The 14058-nt window shown below is 38.0% G+C and overlaps 1 protein-coding gene across 1 annotated transcript in view; it reads right to left on the minus strand.

The window, feature by feature from the left end:
- gpr158b (G protein-coupled receptor 158b) overlaps positions 1 to 14058 on the minus strand; it is an 80532-nt gene that overhangs the window by 41727 nt on the left and 24747 nt on the right. Inside the window, exons 3-4 of the mRNA XM_008433114.3 lie at positions 7565 to 7667; positions 2095 to 2306 (exon numbers count right to left, since the gene is read on the minus strand). Of these exons, the coding sequence (XP_008431336.2) occupies positions 2095 to 2306; positions 7565 to 7667 (315 nt within the window). The remainder of the gene's footprint in view (positions 1 to 2094; positions 2307 to 7564; positions 7668 to 14058) is intronic.

The raw sequence follows: 14058 nt of genomic DNA on the forward strand, positions 1-14058 counted from the left end.
AGTTATCAGTAGAGGCAGGAAGAGATGCACAGAGAAATCAGTCTGACTGCAAGTGGCTGATTTTCAGCATGATTGACCGGCTGACTGCACCAAGGGGAAAAAAGTGACTAAACGGTAAAATGTTTAAAGTAATGTCGCAGGATGGACGGCATTACATGAAACCACTAAAAAGGAAATGGCATTTTCTAGTTTGCTGTTTCTTTAGGCTGTGAAAGAAAGCAAGACTTTTGACAGATAACAGTAAGGCTGAATGGCGTGCAGCAAAAGTTGCTCTTTTATATATATATATATTTTGTTCCTTTTAAGCTCTCAATCTCTGTCTGTCATGATACATTTTAGATTCAGAATTGTTTGGAAATGTCTGCGGTAAGGTAAGGATCTATATTTAGAGAGTCCAAAGTGCAAATGGGTGGCTGTTTGTAGTCCCTGGAACAATTTTCATTCAGTGAAGACACAGATTTGTCTCCCAACAAATACAGATGGATAGTTTTTGCTATTTTCTCGGGCGAGATTGTCACAGAAAATTTCAAATGCTGAAAAAAAGCCTTTGTTTTCTTCATTTTACTTTCATTGTTAATAGGGCCACAAAAATCTAGTATTGCTTCACAATACAGCGATTGAGAAACAGACCTATTTATTAAACCTGGTTAAAAACAAGAGCTGATCCATATGCAGTTCTTTTTGCAGAAATTAGCTTAATTATTTTTTTCTAAACAAGCAAAATAGAACACATTCAAACCCCAAAAATTAGGAATATGTCTGCTTTCCTTAAAAAAGGAAAGAAGCCATCAAAGATCCTTCATAACTCTTATCTACAAGAATTTACAGGTGAGTTGTCTGCCTAAATCAGACGACTTTGTTTCAATTAAATACTTTTTTTTCCCCTCTCTGATACTTTTCAATTTGACCCATGTGACAAAATATTTGGACTACTCCAATGGTCTACATTTTGCAGAATGAACACAAACACATTTATGTAATGCGAGCTAACTTAGTCTGGTCATTGTCTTCCTAAGCAATATTACTCAATTCTCATCTCCCTTCATTGTTCCATCTAGACTTTCTCCCACTGACTGTGATTCTTCAGGTAGAATTTCAAAGAATCAGCAATCAGACGGAGAAGTTGTGAATGATGTCGATTTCGTAGCGGAGGAAGTGAACAAAGTTGTTCAGTCCATGTTGGCCACACCTCCAAATTTTGAATTGACATTAACTGCCACCTCATTTGGATTGATGTAGGCCATTTCTAGTAAGCTTCATAGAGTCCAACTGGCACATCACATACATCACAGACAAACCTTAGTGATTGGGTAAATTTTAAAACCTCAACAGAATCCACGCCTGCAGCAAGCATTTGTTTCTTAATAGCCTAAAGTCCAGACACTCTAGATCAGGGGTGTCAAACTCCAGTCCTCAAGGGCCGGTGTCCTGCAACTTTTAGATGTGCCTCTGCTGCACCACACCTGAATAGAATAATTAGGTCATTAGCAAGGCTCTGGAGAACAAAGAAGATGTAATTAAGTCATTTCATTCCAGTGTTTTGTACCTGTGGCACATCTAAACACTGCAGGACAGCGGCCCTTCAGGACTGGAGTTTGACACCCCTGCTCTAGATGAAGCAGAACATAGAACAAGGCCGCTGTTTTTTACCAGACTAATGTGAATCATGCCAATCACTAAGATAATATTGTAAAAATAATTTGAAATGTGAACTCTTTATTCTATTGTCTATGATTGCTCTTGACGTTCATCTGCTCCTAATATAAATAATTAATGCAACTCAATGCAGGAAGGCTAGGAAACAAACAAATCCGAATTTACTTTAATCATAACTGGCATATCAAACTTTGATCATGGAGCTTCTAGTTGTAAACCCAAAGTCTGATCTTTGACTGCATCTAAATTTAGCTAAATAACCCAAAGCAACGTCTGAAACAAGTGAAAAAAGCGAAAGTGTAAATGATCTCCACTTGTATAGCGTTTATCAAGTCTGAAGACTCCAAAGCACTTTCCAATGTAACCATTCACAGCCCAAAAGAGTTGCATTATGAATCAAAGTGAACTTCCAGCGTTCTTCCCCACTGTCCCTCTCACCTTGTTCCTCCTGAAGTGGTAAACCACCAACATGCTTGCCAGGTCCAGCATCATGCACAGACCCTGGAAGGAGGCCACAGCGAGCCGCAGTCCGCCGTCCTCCTGCACCAGGCAGGGGGTGTCGTCTTGGCAGTACTTGCAGCCCTCTCTGCACGGCAGACACTTGTTGGACATGTCAGACGTCTCGTCTCTGTAGGAGCTGTGCTCCCGGTCTGAGGGATGGAGGACACATTGATCATTTCCTTTAAATCTCGACAGCTTTACTTCACACATGCTAATGAGGTTCGTATTCTACCATGTCTCATGGCTAATATACAGTTGGATTTTCAAGAATTATTAGTGCGTTTATTCTCATTCCACTGTGACTTCTTCTAACTGCTCGGTTTATCAGTTTAGGAGATTAAAAATCATTAGCCCAATAAGTCCTAGAGCCCTGGGCGATGATTAAAAGAGCTCCGTTTTTAATTAAGCAGACAAGGTTACAATGAATGAAAAGAGGATAAAACATGATGAAACTGTCCTCGTCATCCCGTTGCTTTTAATAAGCTTTCTCAAACCAGCACCTGTCATTTTTTAATTTGTTAATTAGCTCTACCTGCAGACAATACTGTTGAATTTAACATCATCATCGATGAGTATTTTGAACTCGTAGATTTAATAAAGAACACTTAAAGATGCAGAAAAAACATTTATAAAACTGATCCTGATCCAAGAAGTCCCACTGTAACTCTGGCAGAGAATTGCTCCACGAGAATGTGTTAAACATCCAGACATAATCAATACCATTGGTTCAGTTTTTTTTTTGCAAGAGACAATTTATTAATTTAACAAAGTGATTTGATTCTTGCAGAGAGCCCGACTGAGTCTAAGACTTTTGTAAAGGAGAGGGCAGAAGGTAATCATAATGAAAAATTGGCACCATTTTTGCTGCAAATCGATGAGATTGTTTATCTCTAGCGCTCGTCTTTTCAGAGAGTTTAATTTGTGCCAGCTGCGATCTGTATGTGAATATCAGATATAGAAAACTGCCCTATCTATAATTTAGTTTTTTATTTTTTTGCACAAAAAGGATTTTCAGCCAATGAAAATAATTTAGGTCTAGCCCAGAAAAACAATGAGACATTTCAGGTGATATTTAATCAATGGAAGAATAAGAAAGCAGTTGTGTAAACAGTAGAGGTATGTTTGGAAAATGTGCACTGGAAATGGAAATAGTCCTGAGTATAGCCAGAAAATTTCAGCACCCTATCCTGTTTACATTCTGACCTCAGTATTTGACATCTAAAGGCACGTGTGTTTGTGTGAAAATATAAAAGCTTTTCTGCGTCTATTATGGGCAAGTGCAAATTTATCGCCAGTTGGGCAAAAACATTCGTTTTTGTCACTGACTCACTTCTGTTGCCACCCATACTCAGGAACAGCATCAGGACCTGCTGTGTGAACGTAGCTTTGGTGCAGTAATCCTGTTGAGCATGCTAGCAATACCAGCAGCAAACATCTGTTCACAAATCAGCCCTTAAGGTCAGCTGCCCTGCAACTTTTAGATGTGTTCCTGGGTCTAACACACCTGAATCAGATGGCTAAATTACATAGCCATCTGTCAAGTTCTCCAGAGTCCTGCTAATGACATCATTATTTGACAGATGTGTTGAAGGAGAGATGTTCTTAGAGTTGCAGGACACCTGTTCTTAAGAACTGGAGCTTCAGACTCCTGGGAGTATAAAACTGTGGTTCTTCTGCAGGAGTGTATTGGTAAAAAGCTAAAAGAAATGGAAAAGTCTTGCCTTCTGCTATCAAACAATCTGGTAAATGGGTCCTGACATTTTGTCATTTTGCAATTATGCTAGCAGTGAGTGCTTTAAAGTGAATCGAAAAAAGGGGAAAAAAATCAAAGAGAAATTCCAAAAGCTACCTGATAAATGTTTAAGAAACAGTGAGACCTCATATGCGTGCAATGACAGAGGTGATGAACAGCCAAGCTGACAAATGGCAGGATGATGTATGAAATACAGACACGGGGACCAAAGCGATTACAGGAAATAATTTAAAGCCAGCGTCAAGGCAATGTCTAAAAGAAAAGCACAATAAGGAAGGATAAGAACTCACAAGGGACTCAAGGAGACCAGAAAATACAAGAGAAAGTCATTAAAAGACAGAAATGGAAAACACACAGAGCAAACGAGACTTGAGAGAAAAGCACCAAGCAGCTCTGTCCTCAACTGAACGTCTAACTACTAAAAAAAACATGATAAAACTGACTGAGTTATATCTCCATGATAAGATGTTCCGGTAAATTTAAGACAGAAGTCAGTGAAGAAGCTGAATTATGTCAAAAACATCATTTTCATTCTTAATCTAAAGATCTGCTGAGCTCAACTTTAATCAGCAATGTTTTCAAAGGGCTGCATTGTGTGTCTTCCAGCCACATAGTGGCATTTTATAGCACAACCAAGTAACTTTGTTACTTTCAGTTGTTATAAAAATGCTATATATATCAAATATGGCTCAAATATTTTGACTAAAGTCCCAGAGGGTTAGAGTCCCAGTTAAACGACATTTAACTGAAGTCCTAAAAGGGGTGCGGGTTTTATCTTTTTTAATCTTTTTTTTTTTTCAAAATCTCTTTCTCTTTCTCACTGTTTATTTAATGTCACATGCTGTTTTTATTTTAATTATGTAAAGCACTTTGAAATACCTTGCTGCTGAAATGTGCTATACAAATAAAATTTGATTGATTGAAAAGAAATTTGAGTTTTTAATTTATTGCCTTGAAATTTAATTGAGCCTCTGTCTCTTTAAGAGACTCCTACTCTTTCTGAAACTCCGCCTCCAGGAAGTCGTCTCAACATGGCTCCTCTACTGCCTGAAACCGAAGCTACATCCTTGTAGGTGGAGCTAGGTCCACACACACGTTTTGCACAGCTGAATGGTTGCCATGGAGATTAAAGGTTTTCTAAAACATGCATGAAAGAATCAAGGCAAGACTCCAGGTATGTTTTTGATGAGAGAATAACATTACAACATGATGTAAAGCTAAAATAAGTCGATCTTAAATAATACTATCCCTTTAAATGAACTCTAACTTTCAGGACATTGCAAAGAAAGACTGAGGGAAGGTTATCCATAGGCACACCGCGTTTCTTTCAGCTTGTTGCCAGGGAACAACATAAAACCTGTTCCCACTTTGATCTACTTTTTTTCTTTTGCAAAGAATAAAACTCAGGTTTCAGGCAGGAAAATCAACGTTGCTATCAGCTGTGACCAAATAGACGGCCTGCATGGGGGTTTGGAAAACGACTGTCTTCCCACAAGGAGTCTCTTGACTACTCGCCTCATCAAGAGGCATTATAATAAACTTCGGCTTAGCATATTAACCTCCCATCGCCGCTGCATGTTGGAGTCAGGAGTGTGAACCAATCAGAACGGCCAGGGCCAACCTTTCTGCCCGACCGCACGGCCTCGCTCTCAGTCAGCTTGTTAGAATGAAGATGTTAGAATGCAAAGCATAATTCAGGACAAATTTGATTAGTTTTCACAGTGCAGTGTGTGTGTGCGCAGCTGAAATCAGATATTAACATACAGCATATAAAAAGACTTAAATTATTGCAAATGTTTAAATAAAAATTTACTTGTGGATTTTCCCACTAGTAGCAAAAATTTTCACATTGGCAAGGCGACTTTTTGACCCACTACAGCACAGATGGGCAGTCAGGTGTATAAAACAAACACAAGTAAAACCAGATATTTACACACAGTCTTACACAGGGGCGCAACTACACATTATTCAGGTGGATGCGAAAACATAAATGCCCCCTCTCCCCCCCAAAGGAAGGTGCGTCAGGTTGAAGGAGCGTAGAAAGCATACGCTCGTTCTATCCTCCCCCCTGAGACGACGATACGTGAAGAGTTTTACCCTTCATGTATCGTAACTCGCTACATTTACCTGGTTATGTGCACGAAGTGAAGGAGCGAAAGGCGCGCTGAAGTGTAAGGAAAAACATCATCGGCGCGTCGCCCCCTCCAGACGGGGTTTTGACGCCCCCTCTGGTGCTGCGCCCCTATGCGTTGCATGCGCTGCGTACCCACTTTTTGCGTCATTGGTCTTACACAGTGTTTTGTTTTCTCTCAGTATCCAATATTAAATTAAACTTTTCCTGTTTGAGGTTTCATTACCTCTATTTGCTAAATGTTATGATGCTCAGAAATTTACTGGGTCAACATTTTATCACTTCTGCTTCAGAAGGTAGTCAAATGTAATAATTTTCTTTTTCATTATTTCCAAATCCTCAGAACACCAAGATAACATAGTAAGTTTATGATAGGTTAATTAGCAACATTTGAATCAAACTGAGGTTACGTCTAGTGTTAAGGCAACGCCTCAAAAGCAGCTTTTTCACTATAAATGTGCACAAAACTTTAACATTCCTCAGATGTAAAAAACAAAGTACACACACTTTTGCATTTGATTAAAAAACGCAATTAAAATCACACGTAAATAAGTTTGTTCACGCCATAAGTAATTAAAAAACAAGCGCCATCATAATCCTCCTACCACTTCCTGTCATCTTTCCGCCATTGACAACATTTGGCTGCTGATCATGTGACTGTGTGATGCAAAAAAATTGTTTCCATTGCCATTTTGGAAAATAAACCAATTTTGATACGGCAGAAAACCCAACATTCTAAAAAAAAACAATTATATGAAAAATACAAACAGCCAGGAAGTTACAATAATTTGGGGTGGTCACCATAAAGTTATCATTTTAATCTAATTGTCTCTCATTTTTTAGCAATAGATTTTGTAAGTTGTAGTCAAAGTAAAACAGGAAAGGTTTAGTTTGACTTAACGTCAGACAGTGACAGGGAACAAAATTTTAACCCACTGAGATAGATTTTTTCCACATTTAGTCACATTAAAACACACAAAGTTATAAGATTTTCTATGGAATTAAATGCTGTAGATCACAAATAACTCATGACTGTCAAGTGGGAGTAAAAGGACATTAGGTTTTCTATTTTTTTAAATAAATAAAATTCTAATTAAACATTTGATATATAAATATACATAAAATTCAGCGCCACAAAATAGAGTCAAGAATCATTGTACTGACAAAATTAAGGACATGAAGGTTGTGGTTGTAACAGGGAATATGGTGGACGAGGTTTGAGTTAAAAGTCACTTATTCCCCTTTGAGAGTCCAGACCAACTCGTAGTACAATACCAAAGAAACCAAAGTCACAATCCTTTTAGGACTTTGAGGTTTTCCAGCTGTAGAAGCCGAGCACACACTTTAAGCTTTGAAAAGAACATCAGATAAAGGGTATACCTGTCAGCTATAAAGGAGGGTTGTGTTTCTATTCTGTGAGTTACACTCAGTCTTTTGATCTGGCAAATTGCACAAAGCAGTTTTTTATTATTATTATTATAATTATTCTTTATTTTTATAATACAATGAGAACTGTAACCTACTTTTAAAGCCATTGAGCGCCACTCGGCTCGGATGGTAAAATCCTTTCCTGCACTGGCACTTGTACTTGTCCAGCACAAATCCATGGCCGCCAACAGGAGTGCACTGCAAGAACAAAGACAGAGAGAGAAACGCAGCGGATCAAAATGAGCATGGCTGTGTTTGGAGATCATGAGAAAGGGAGGGAGCAGGGATGAGGGTTAGTCTGGGGCGATGGTTACTGATCTGGCGTTCTGATAAGAAGGTTGGCAATCCGTGCCCTTTATGCAGTAGTGCTGCCTCTGTGCAGCAGCCTCAAGCAGAATGCTGGTTTGCTGCATGTCTGCTGTTTGGATGACTGTGTGCTCTCATCTCGGCCTTGAGCAAGTTTGGATGCGAGAAACAAGCGATTTACCTCTCTGACTGAGCCAGTCCTCTATATGCCGCCGGAGAGAGGAGAAGAACGAATCCACTCAGCGTCTAAGTGTTCCTGATTTAAAGATCAGCGCCTTCTTTAATGTGCTTTTCCACAATGGAGGAACATAGTTATCCAAGTACAGTCCAGATTAAATACAGAAAATGTATACAGCAACCAGTCTTCATAAAAGCAATAAGTAGAAGTGCTAAACAAAACAAGGGTTAAAACAATTAATCGGATTAATCGTCATGAATTGATTATTAAAAATAATTGTTAACTAACTTAGTAATTGATTTATCATTTATTTGTAGTATACAGAGTCAAAAAAGATCATTTGCTGGAAAAAAACACAACACGTCAAAGCAGTCAAAACTGTACAAAATACATATGTAGTCTGAATTTAAGATGCATTTGTAAATATTTTTCAGCCAAAACTCCTCAAGTCACAGATTTAGCTTCATTTGGTTCAAACTCACCAAGAAAATACTGTTATTGCATTTTAGGCAATCATTTTTATCTGATAATCATCAGAATAATCAATAAATTAATTGCTTGTTAAAATATCTGCAGCCTTACAACATATCATATTGTTTGATGTTTGTGCGGTTTTCTATTGGTTGTCATTTAAAATGACAAATTAAGCATGGTTGTGATCAGGGGTTGGTCAGCTCTTCTGCAACATTATGACCTCGAAGCATCAGCTGACTACTTGGATAAAATTCAACTCCATCAGTGAACGTCTTCCTCGCTGACATCTACAGGCATATCTGCAGATGTTAATGCAAGGAGTCATCGAGCTTAAATTGTGCAGGAGCGGTCAAGGAGCTTTGGACGTGACTTTCACACATGGATTATCCACCACAGCCCGATCCTTAACCCCATAAAAATTACTGGAGAGAGTCGGTCCGTAGCGGTATGACTGTCCCATCATCTCTACAACATGTAGATGTAAAACAAAGGCAACTCTGGACAGAGCATAAGGTTAACGTAATGGTTACAGGGTGGATGGACGACATAACTAAATCTGAAGGTAGTCCAGTGAAATATCAGAGTGTGGATTATTTTTGTCATCGCTCACTAACAGCGTCGTTCTTGGGTCTGGATGCTACGTATAGTGGAGGGAAGAAGAAACTTGGCAACTTCAAGTGTTAGAAAGGTTTGAAAATTGTCTCATTGTGATTCAATGAGTCTGAATGGATTAGGAATAACTTTGTCACCTAACACATGACAATAACAACAGATAATAATAAAGATATTAGTCAATGATATTTCTTCTGCTCTATTCTTAGATCCGGGACATAAAATGTTACTTTTTAAGATAATTTAGGTGGCTTTATGATTTTAGAAAGGTTTATTTTTTGTTGTTAAATTTACAAATCAGTATGGAAGAGGATTAGGGTCACTGAAAAAAAAATACTTTTTTCTCACAATTCTCAGTTTAATCTTATGAGATCAAAAGTCACATTTAAATTTTTTCAGTGGCCCTATTCCTCTTCCAAAGGTCAGAGGTGAAACTGGACCAAAAATTTGCCTAATTACAGTTGATTTATGATTGAATAATGAAGAAAAATGTTTCTTTTTCTCAAAGACCATGTTGGTTTGGATAACTGTTTTCCTTTAGCAAATGAAATAACTGTTTAAAAGCAGATTTTTGGATTTTCTCCGTTAAGTTTTGTCTAATATGAAAATGTGTTTAATGCCATAATTCATTATTTTGTTACAAAAAAAAGCAAAAACAGTGGGAATCTACCCATACAATGCAGGCTGCAAGCGTTCTCTCTTCTCAATGAAGTGAAAAATCTACACTTGACAACAAAGGGCGCCACATATCGCACATAACACTGAATAATCAAAGCCCCGTCCACGCTGATGATTGTGATCTTTTTTCCCACTGCAGTGTTTAGTCTCAGTAATGAGAGCTTGTTTCAGGCATGTTATTGATTCTCCTACATCTTCTACACTCTCCTCTGCAGAGCAAATGCTGCAGACGCCCCGCTTGCAAACATGCCCGACATCAGGGGAAATCACTGGGCTTTGCCAAGGAACCGGGAAACTAATTAATATCTAAATTAGGAATTAGGGGTTGTTTGCAGATTTTTAGTGCGGCAGTAAAAATTCCGGCTTGAGTCGACAACCGGGGGAGCTGCACAAGCTCGCTGACCATCTGGATCGTAAACATCAACACATTTGCACACAGTACAGAAAAAAACAGGGGGCCTGCATGACAAAGTACCATGACTGAATAATTTATTAAGCATTTTTCAATGAATGTTCTTAAATGGTGCATTTCATTTGACAAAAATCTGTTTTTGACGTATTTGTTAAAACTGTCACCCTGTTGTGACACTATGATATGAGACGGGTAATCTGCGGAAAGATGAGCAATTAAAACAATCCAATCAGAACCTGACGCCATGTCTTAGTGTTGTGTGTGTATATATATGAAAAAACTTTTTTTATCTTCTCGTTAGCATATTAGTAATATTTTCACATTGTCAGCGGGTAAACGGTGTCAAAAGGGTAAATCTTCAAGCTGGGTGAAAGTGACGATGGATTCAGTGATGGTGAGAGACAAACTAAATGTCATGTATCAAGTTGCCAAAAAGGTGATGTTGTCATAAACAGTTGTGAAAAAAAGGACACCCTAAAATGTCTATATGTTGTGACATGTGGATTTTGAAGAAATAGTAAAACAAATAGAAATTCTGTGAAAATGTTCTTTAAAAATTTGATTCTAAAATTTTATTATTTAGGCATGAAGAAGACGTGTGTTGCAGAAACCACATAAAGCAGTTCGGGAAAATAATCTTAGACTGGGATTGAAGCACGGAGGTGGGAGTGGCATGGTATGGAGATGATTTGCTGCAGCAGGATTCTACTGAATGTGGGTGCATTTTAGGAAAAATGTAAAATCACCTCAAAAAAATCTAATCTGAAGGAGAGCAGGATCCTGCAACGTGACAGCAACCCAAAAACGTACCAGTAAATTCATCAAGGACTTTACAAGATTTAAAAGAGATGGATGAGAATTAAGAAAGACAAAGTCTGAGTGAAAGTGCAGATCTTAATCTCACCGAGATGTTTGAGGTAACTGGGAGAAAGAGCTGAATGAAAGCTACAAGAAGAAACCTTGGGTGCAAAACACATGGCATCTTTAGCTTACAACAAAGTTTCAGCAATTCAGCTGAATTCAAACTGTATGTTAGCCTCTGAGTGAAATTTCCAATTTCCTTCGACTTCAAAGCGAGTGTTGTTGGAGCAACACTAGCACAGGACTCCGTCTGATAAGTGATACTGAAACTAAAAGATTGTCTTCAGTGCTATTCTAAAAATCACTTCAAAAATAAACATATTTTCTAATTGAGAACGTATCTGAGGACGACTCAGAGAAGCACACCAGAATTTATTATGAACATCATCTTCCGCTTACTTCAAAGAAAGAGAGGACTCATTAATAAGATATGCCCAGGGATTCTGGGGTGGGCAAAAAATGATATACGAGGTTTATTTTAAGACTTTATTGCGCCCCATGCTTCCAAGGAAACACTATCACTTTTTTTCTCTCCTTCTTTCTTTTTTTTTGCACTCAAACTACTTGCTACAAACACAGATATCTGAAATTGGTTTTCCAAACACAAATACAAATGAAATACAGAAAGCACGAACGTCACACTTTAAGAAGTGCGCTTTCACTCAGATTAATTCAACCTTTGGCTCTCCACTGTCGGCTCAAGTGTGGTTCCTCCACTGTCGTCTTTCCAGCAGAAAACCCAATTAACCATGTAGCAACCCACAAAGAGGCACTTGTAAAGGGCAGGAATTAAGCAGTACCAAGGCCAGACTGTTTTTTTTTTCTTAGCAAGTATGAAAGGGCAATGAAACAGTTGTTCGACACATCTCAGGTTGATGGATTACAGCAGGTTCAAGGTGAGAGGAGCATTTTCATTTCAGAGAATGGTTAGGGTTACATTTGCTGCAATCACCTAGTTTGACAGAGTTCAGGGCATTCAGAAAAAGCTAAAATACTTGATATATTTGTACAATATAAAAGCAATCAGGTTGATTTTTTTCCCCCATAAAGGAAACTCTATATTTCAGAAATGAAAGCTGAGCTTTTCATGATGACCTGTTTACTTAAATCTGAACAAGTACTTCTCCTGTTCACTTCCATTATTTATAAGAGAAAACAGTCAGCCACTGAAGATCTCTCAAAGTCCAAGTGAGAAGACAGACTTTTTTGTATATTACAAAGTCTCTGGGCTGTGTGGAGAATTAATCGTTCTCCATGCTGAGTTCTTGTTGTTTGAGCTTACAGAAGAGTCAGTGAGTTGAATTCATGAATTCCATTTATTAATACCAAAATTCAGCCGGTCCATTTCACATGCTACCTTTAAGAGGTAGCAAGACAAAATGGCCCCCAAGAAGGGGTTGTGATCCCCTTTGTCAGCTTCTTCCTAAGTTACACCCCAAAGGGAGCGTTCCCTTTCTCCTAGTATCCTGCAATCTTATCTTTGAGGGTGTTTCCTAACATGTTATTTCTTTTAGCTTTAGCGTAGCAACTAGCTAACAGAGATAGAAGGGAAACACAAAATTATTTATTCTCAAGTTGAGAATCTCAACAGCTCCATAAGGACCACACAAATTATTGCTAAAGAGAAGGAGCTATATTTTCCTTTGTAGAAACATGGCCTGATGAATCATCCTCCTGCATCTCTGCTGCATAAAATGACCTGGGCTGTTTGCAGGTTGACCTTGGCCGTTACAGCCTAATGTCACCACCTGTCATCTACTCCACCAAACTCACCTCAGCCAATTTTGTTGTGGCGGTAGCAGTGAAAAGGTAGGGTGGTTGCTATGAACAACAAGTACTCAGAAGGAACTGCAGTGGAGAAAGTTTGAATATCTCTCAGAATAAACTGAAGCAAATAACAATAATAATAATAATAATAATAATAATAATAATAATAATAATAATAATAATAATAATAATAATAATAATAATAATAATAATAAATAATCTCTATTGTCTATAAATGCAGGTGAGAATTTGACTTTGTCTTTGCATGGTGGTTAAAAAAACACAACAGATAATAAAAAAGATGACAAGAGAATCACAAACTTTCAAACCAGCAATGGACACAACTTCAGACCTGAACCCAGACCAAGTGGCCACTTATTTACGTCTGAAGTGGCAACGTGGAGCTGGGAATGACACCAAACCAAAGAAATAGCAGGATTTCGGTGTATTATAAGCCTGGCGGGCCACCAGACTTTACTTACCACCCCACCAGGATGAGCGTCATTTGTATACTTTAGATAGGGTTTTTAGCCTCACGGGTTGTTATTTCCAAATTATGATACCTGCTCATGCACCTCCAAATTTTTGCAGCTTGTAGCCGCTGGTGAACTGCCCTAGCACTCACTACCACCAGACGTAGCGGGTTTTCGGGGGGAAATGCTAAAATAGTGTTCTTTGTGGTGATTAATATCAGTTCTATTAGCAATACAAGTTGAAAACAATGCAATTTTATGGATTCCAAACATATTGTCACCTTTCTAAAATAGTGGCCAAAGTCAGTTTTACCAAAAGTGATTTTTTTTTTTTTTTGCCTGAATCATCTTTGCCACTAAGAATAGTGGGGGGGTTTTTTGCTTTTTTTTTTTTTTTTTTTTTTTTGCTTTGTTTTGCTTTTTCCCCAAAATCCCAAAAAAAACTTTTGGGAAGAAAATCATTTAGGTCATCATTTTAGGAAGGTCATGATCTTATGATCTTCACTTAATTACTACATTTGAACCAGATGTCTACATACATCATAAAAAAAGAAAAAAGGAAAAGTAACCTTTATTTTCTCACTGTTTTAAGTTAAACTAAAGTTTTCCTATTTTAGGTCAGTTGGTTTGCCAAAATTATTTCTATTTGCTAAATTCCAAAAGAATAACCTCAAAAGAACATTGTATTATTTTCTTCAAATTGTTTTCAAACAGCTGAGAGGAAGTGACTAGAGAAACCTATCATAAAGTAGAGCTTCTTCGGTGACAATCATCCTAGGTGCACAAATAAGCGTTACCACAGATCCTTCTTACCAGCAGCTGTAAGAC

The sequence above is a fragment of the Poecilia reticulata genome, chromosome 17 (genome assembly GCF_904066995.2).
Source record: "Poecilia reticulata chromosome 17, P_reticulata-male-v2, whole genome shotgun sequence".
In the NCBI taxonomy this organism is placed as follows: domain Eukaryota; kingdom Metazoa; phylum Chordata; class Actinopteri; order Cyprinodontiformes; family Poeciliidae; genus Poecilia; species Poecilia reticulata.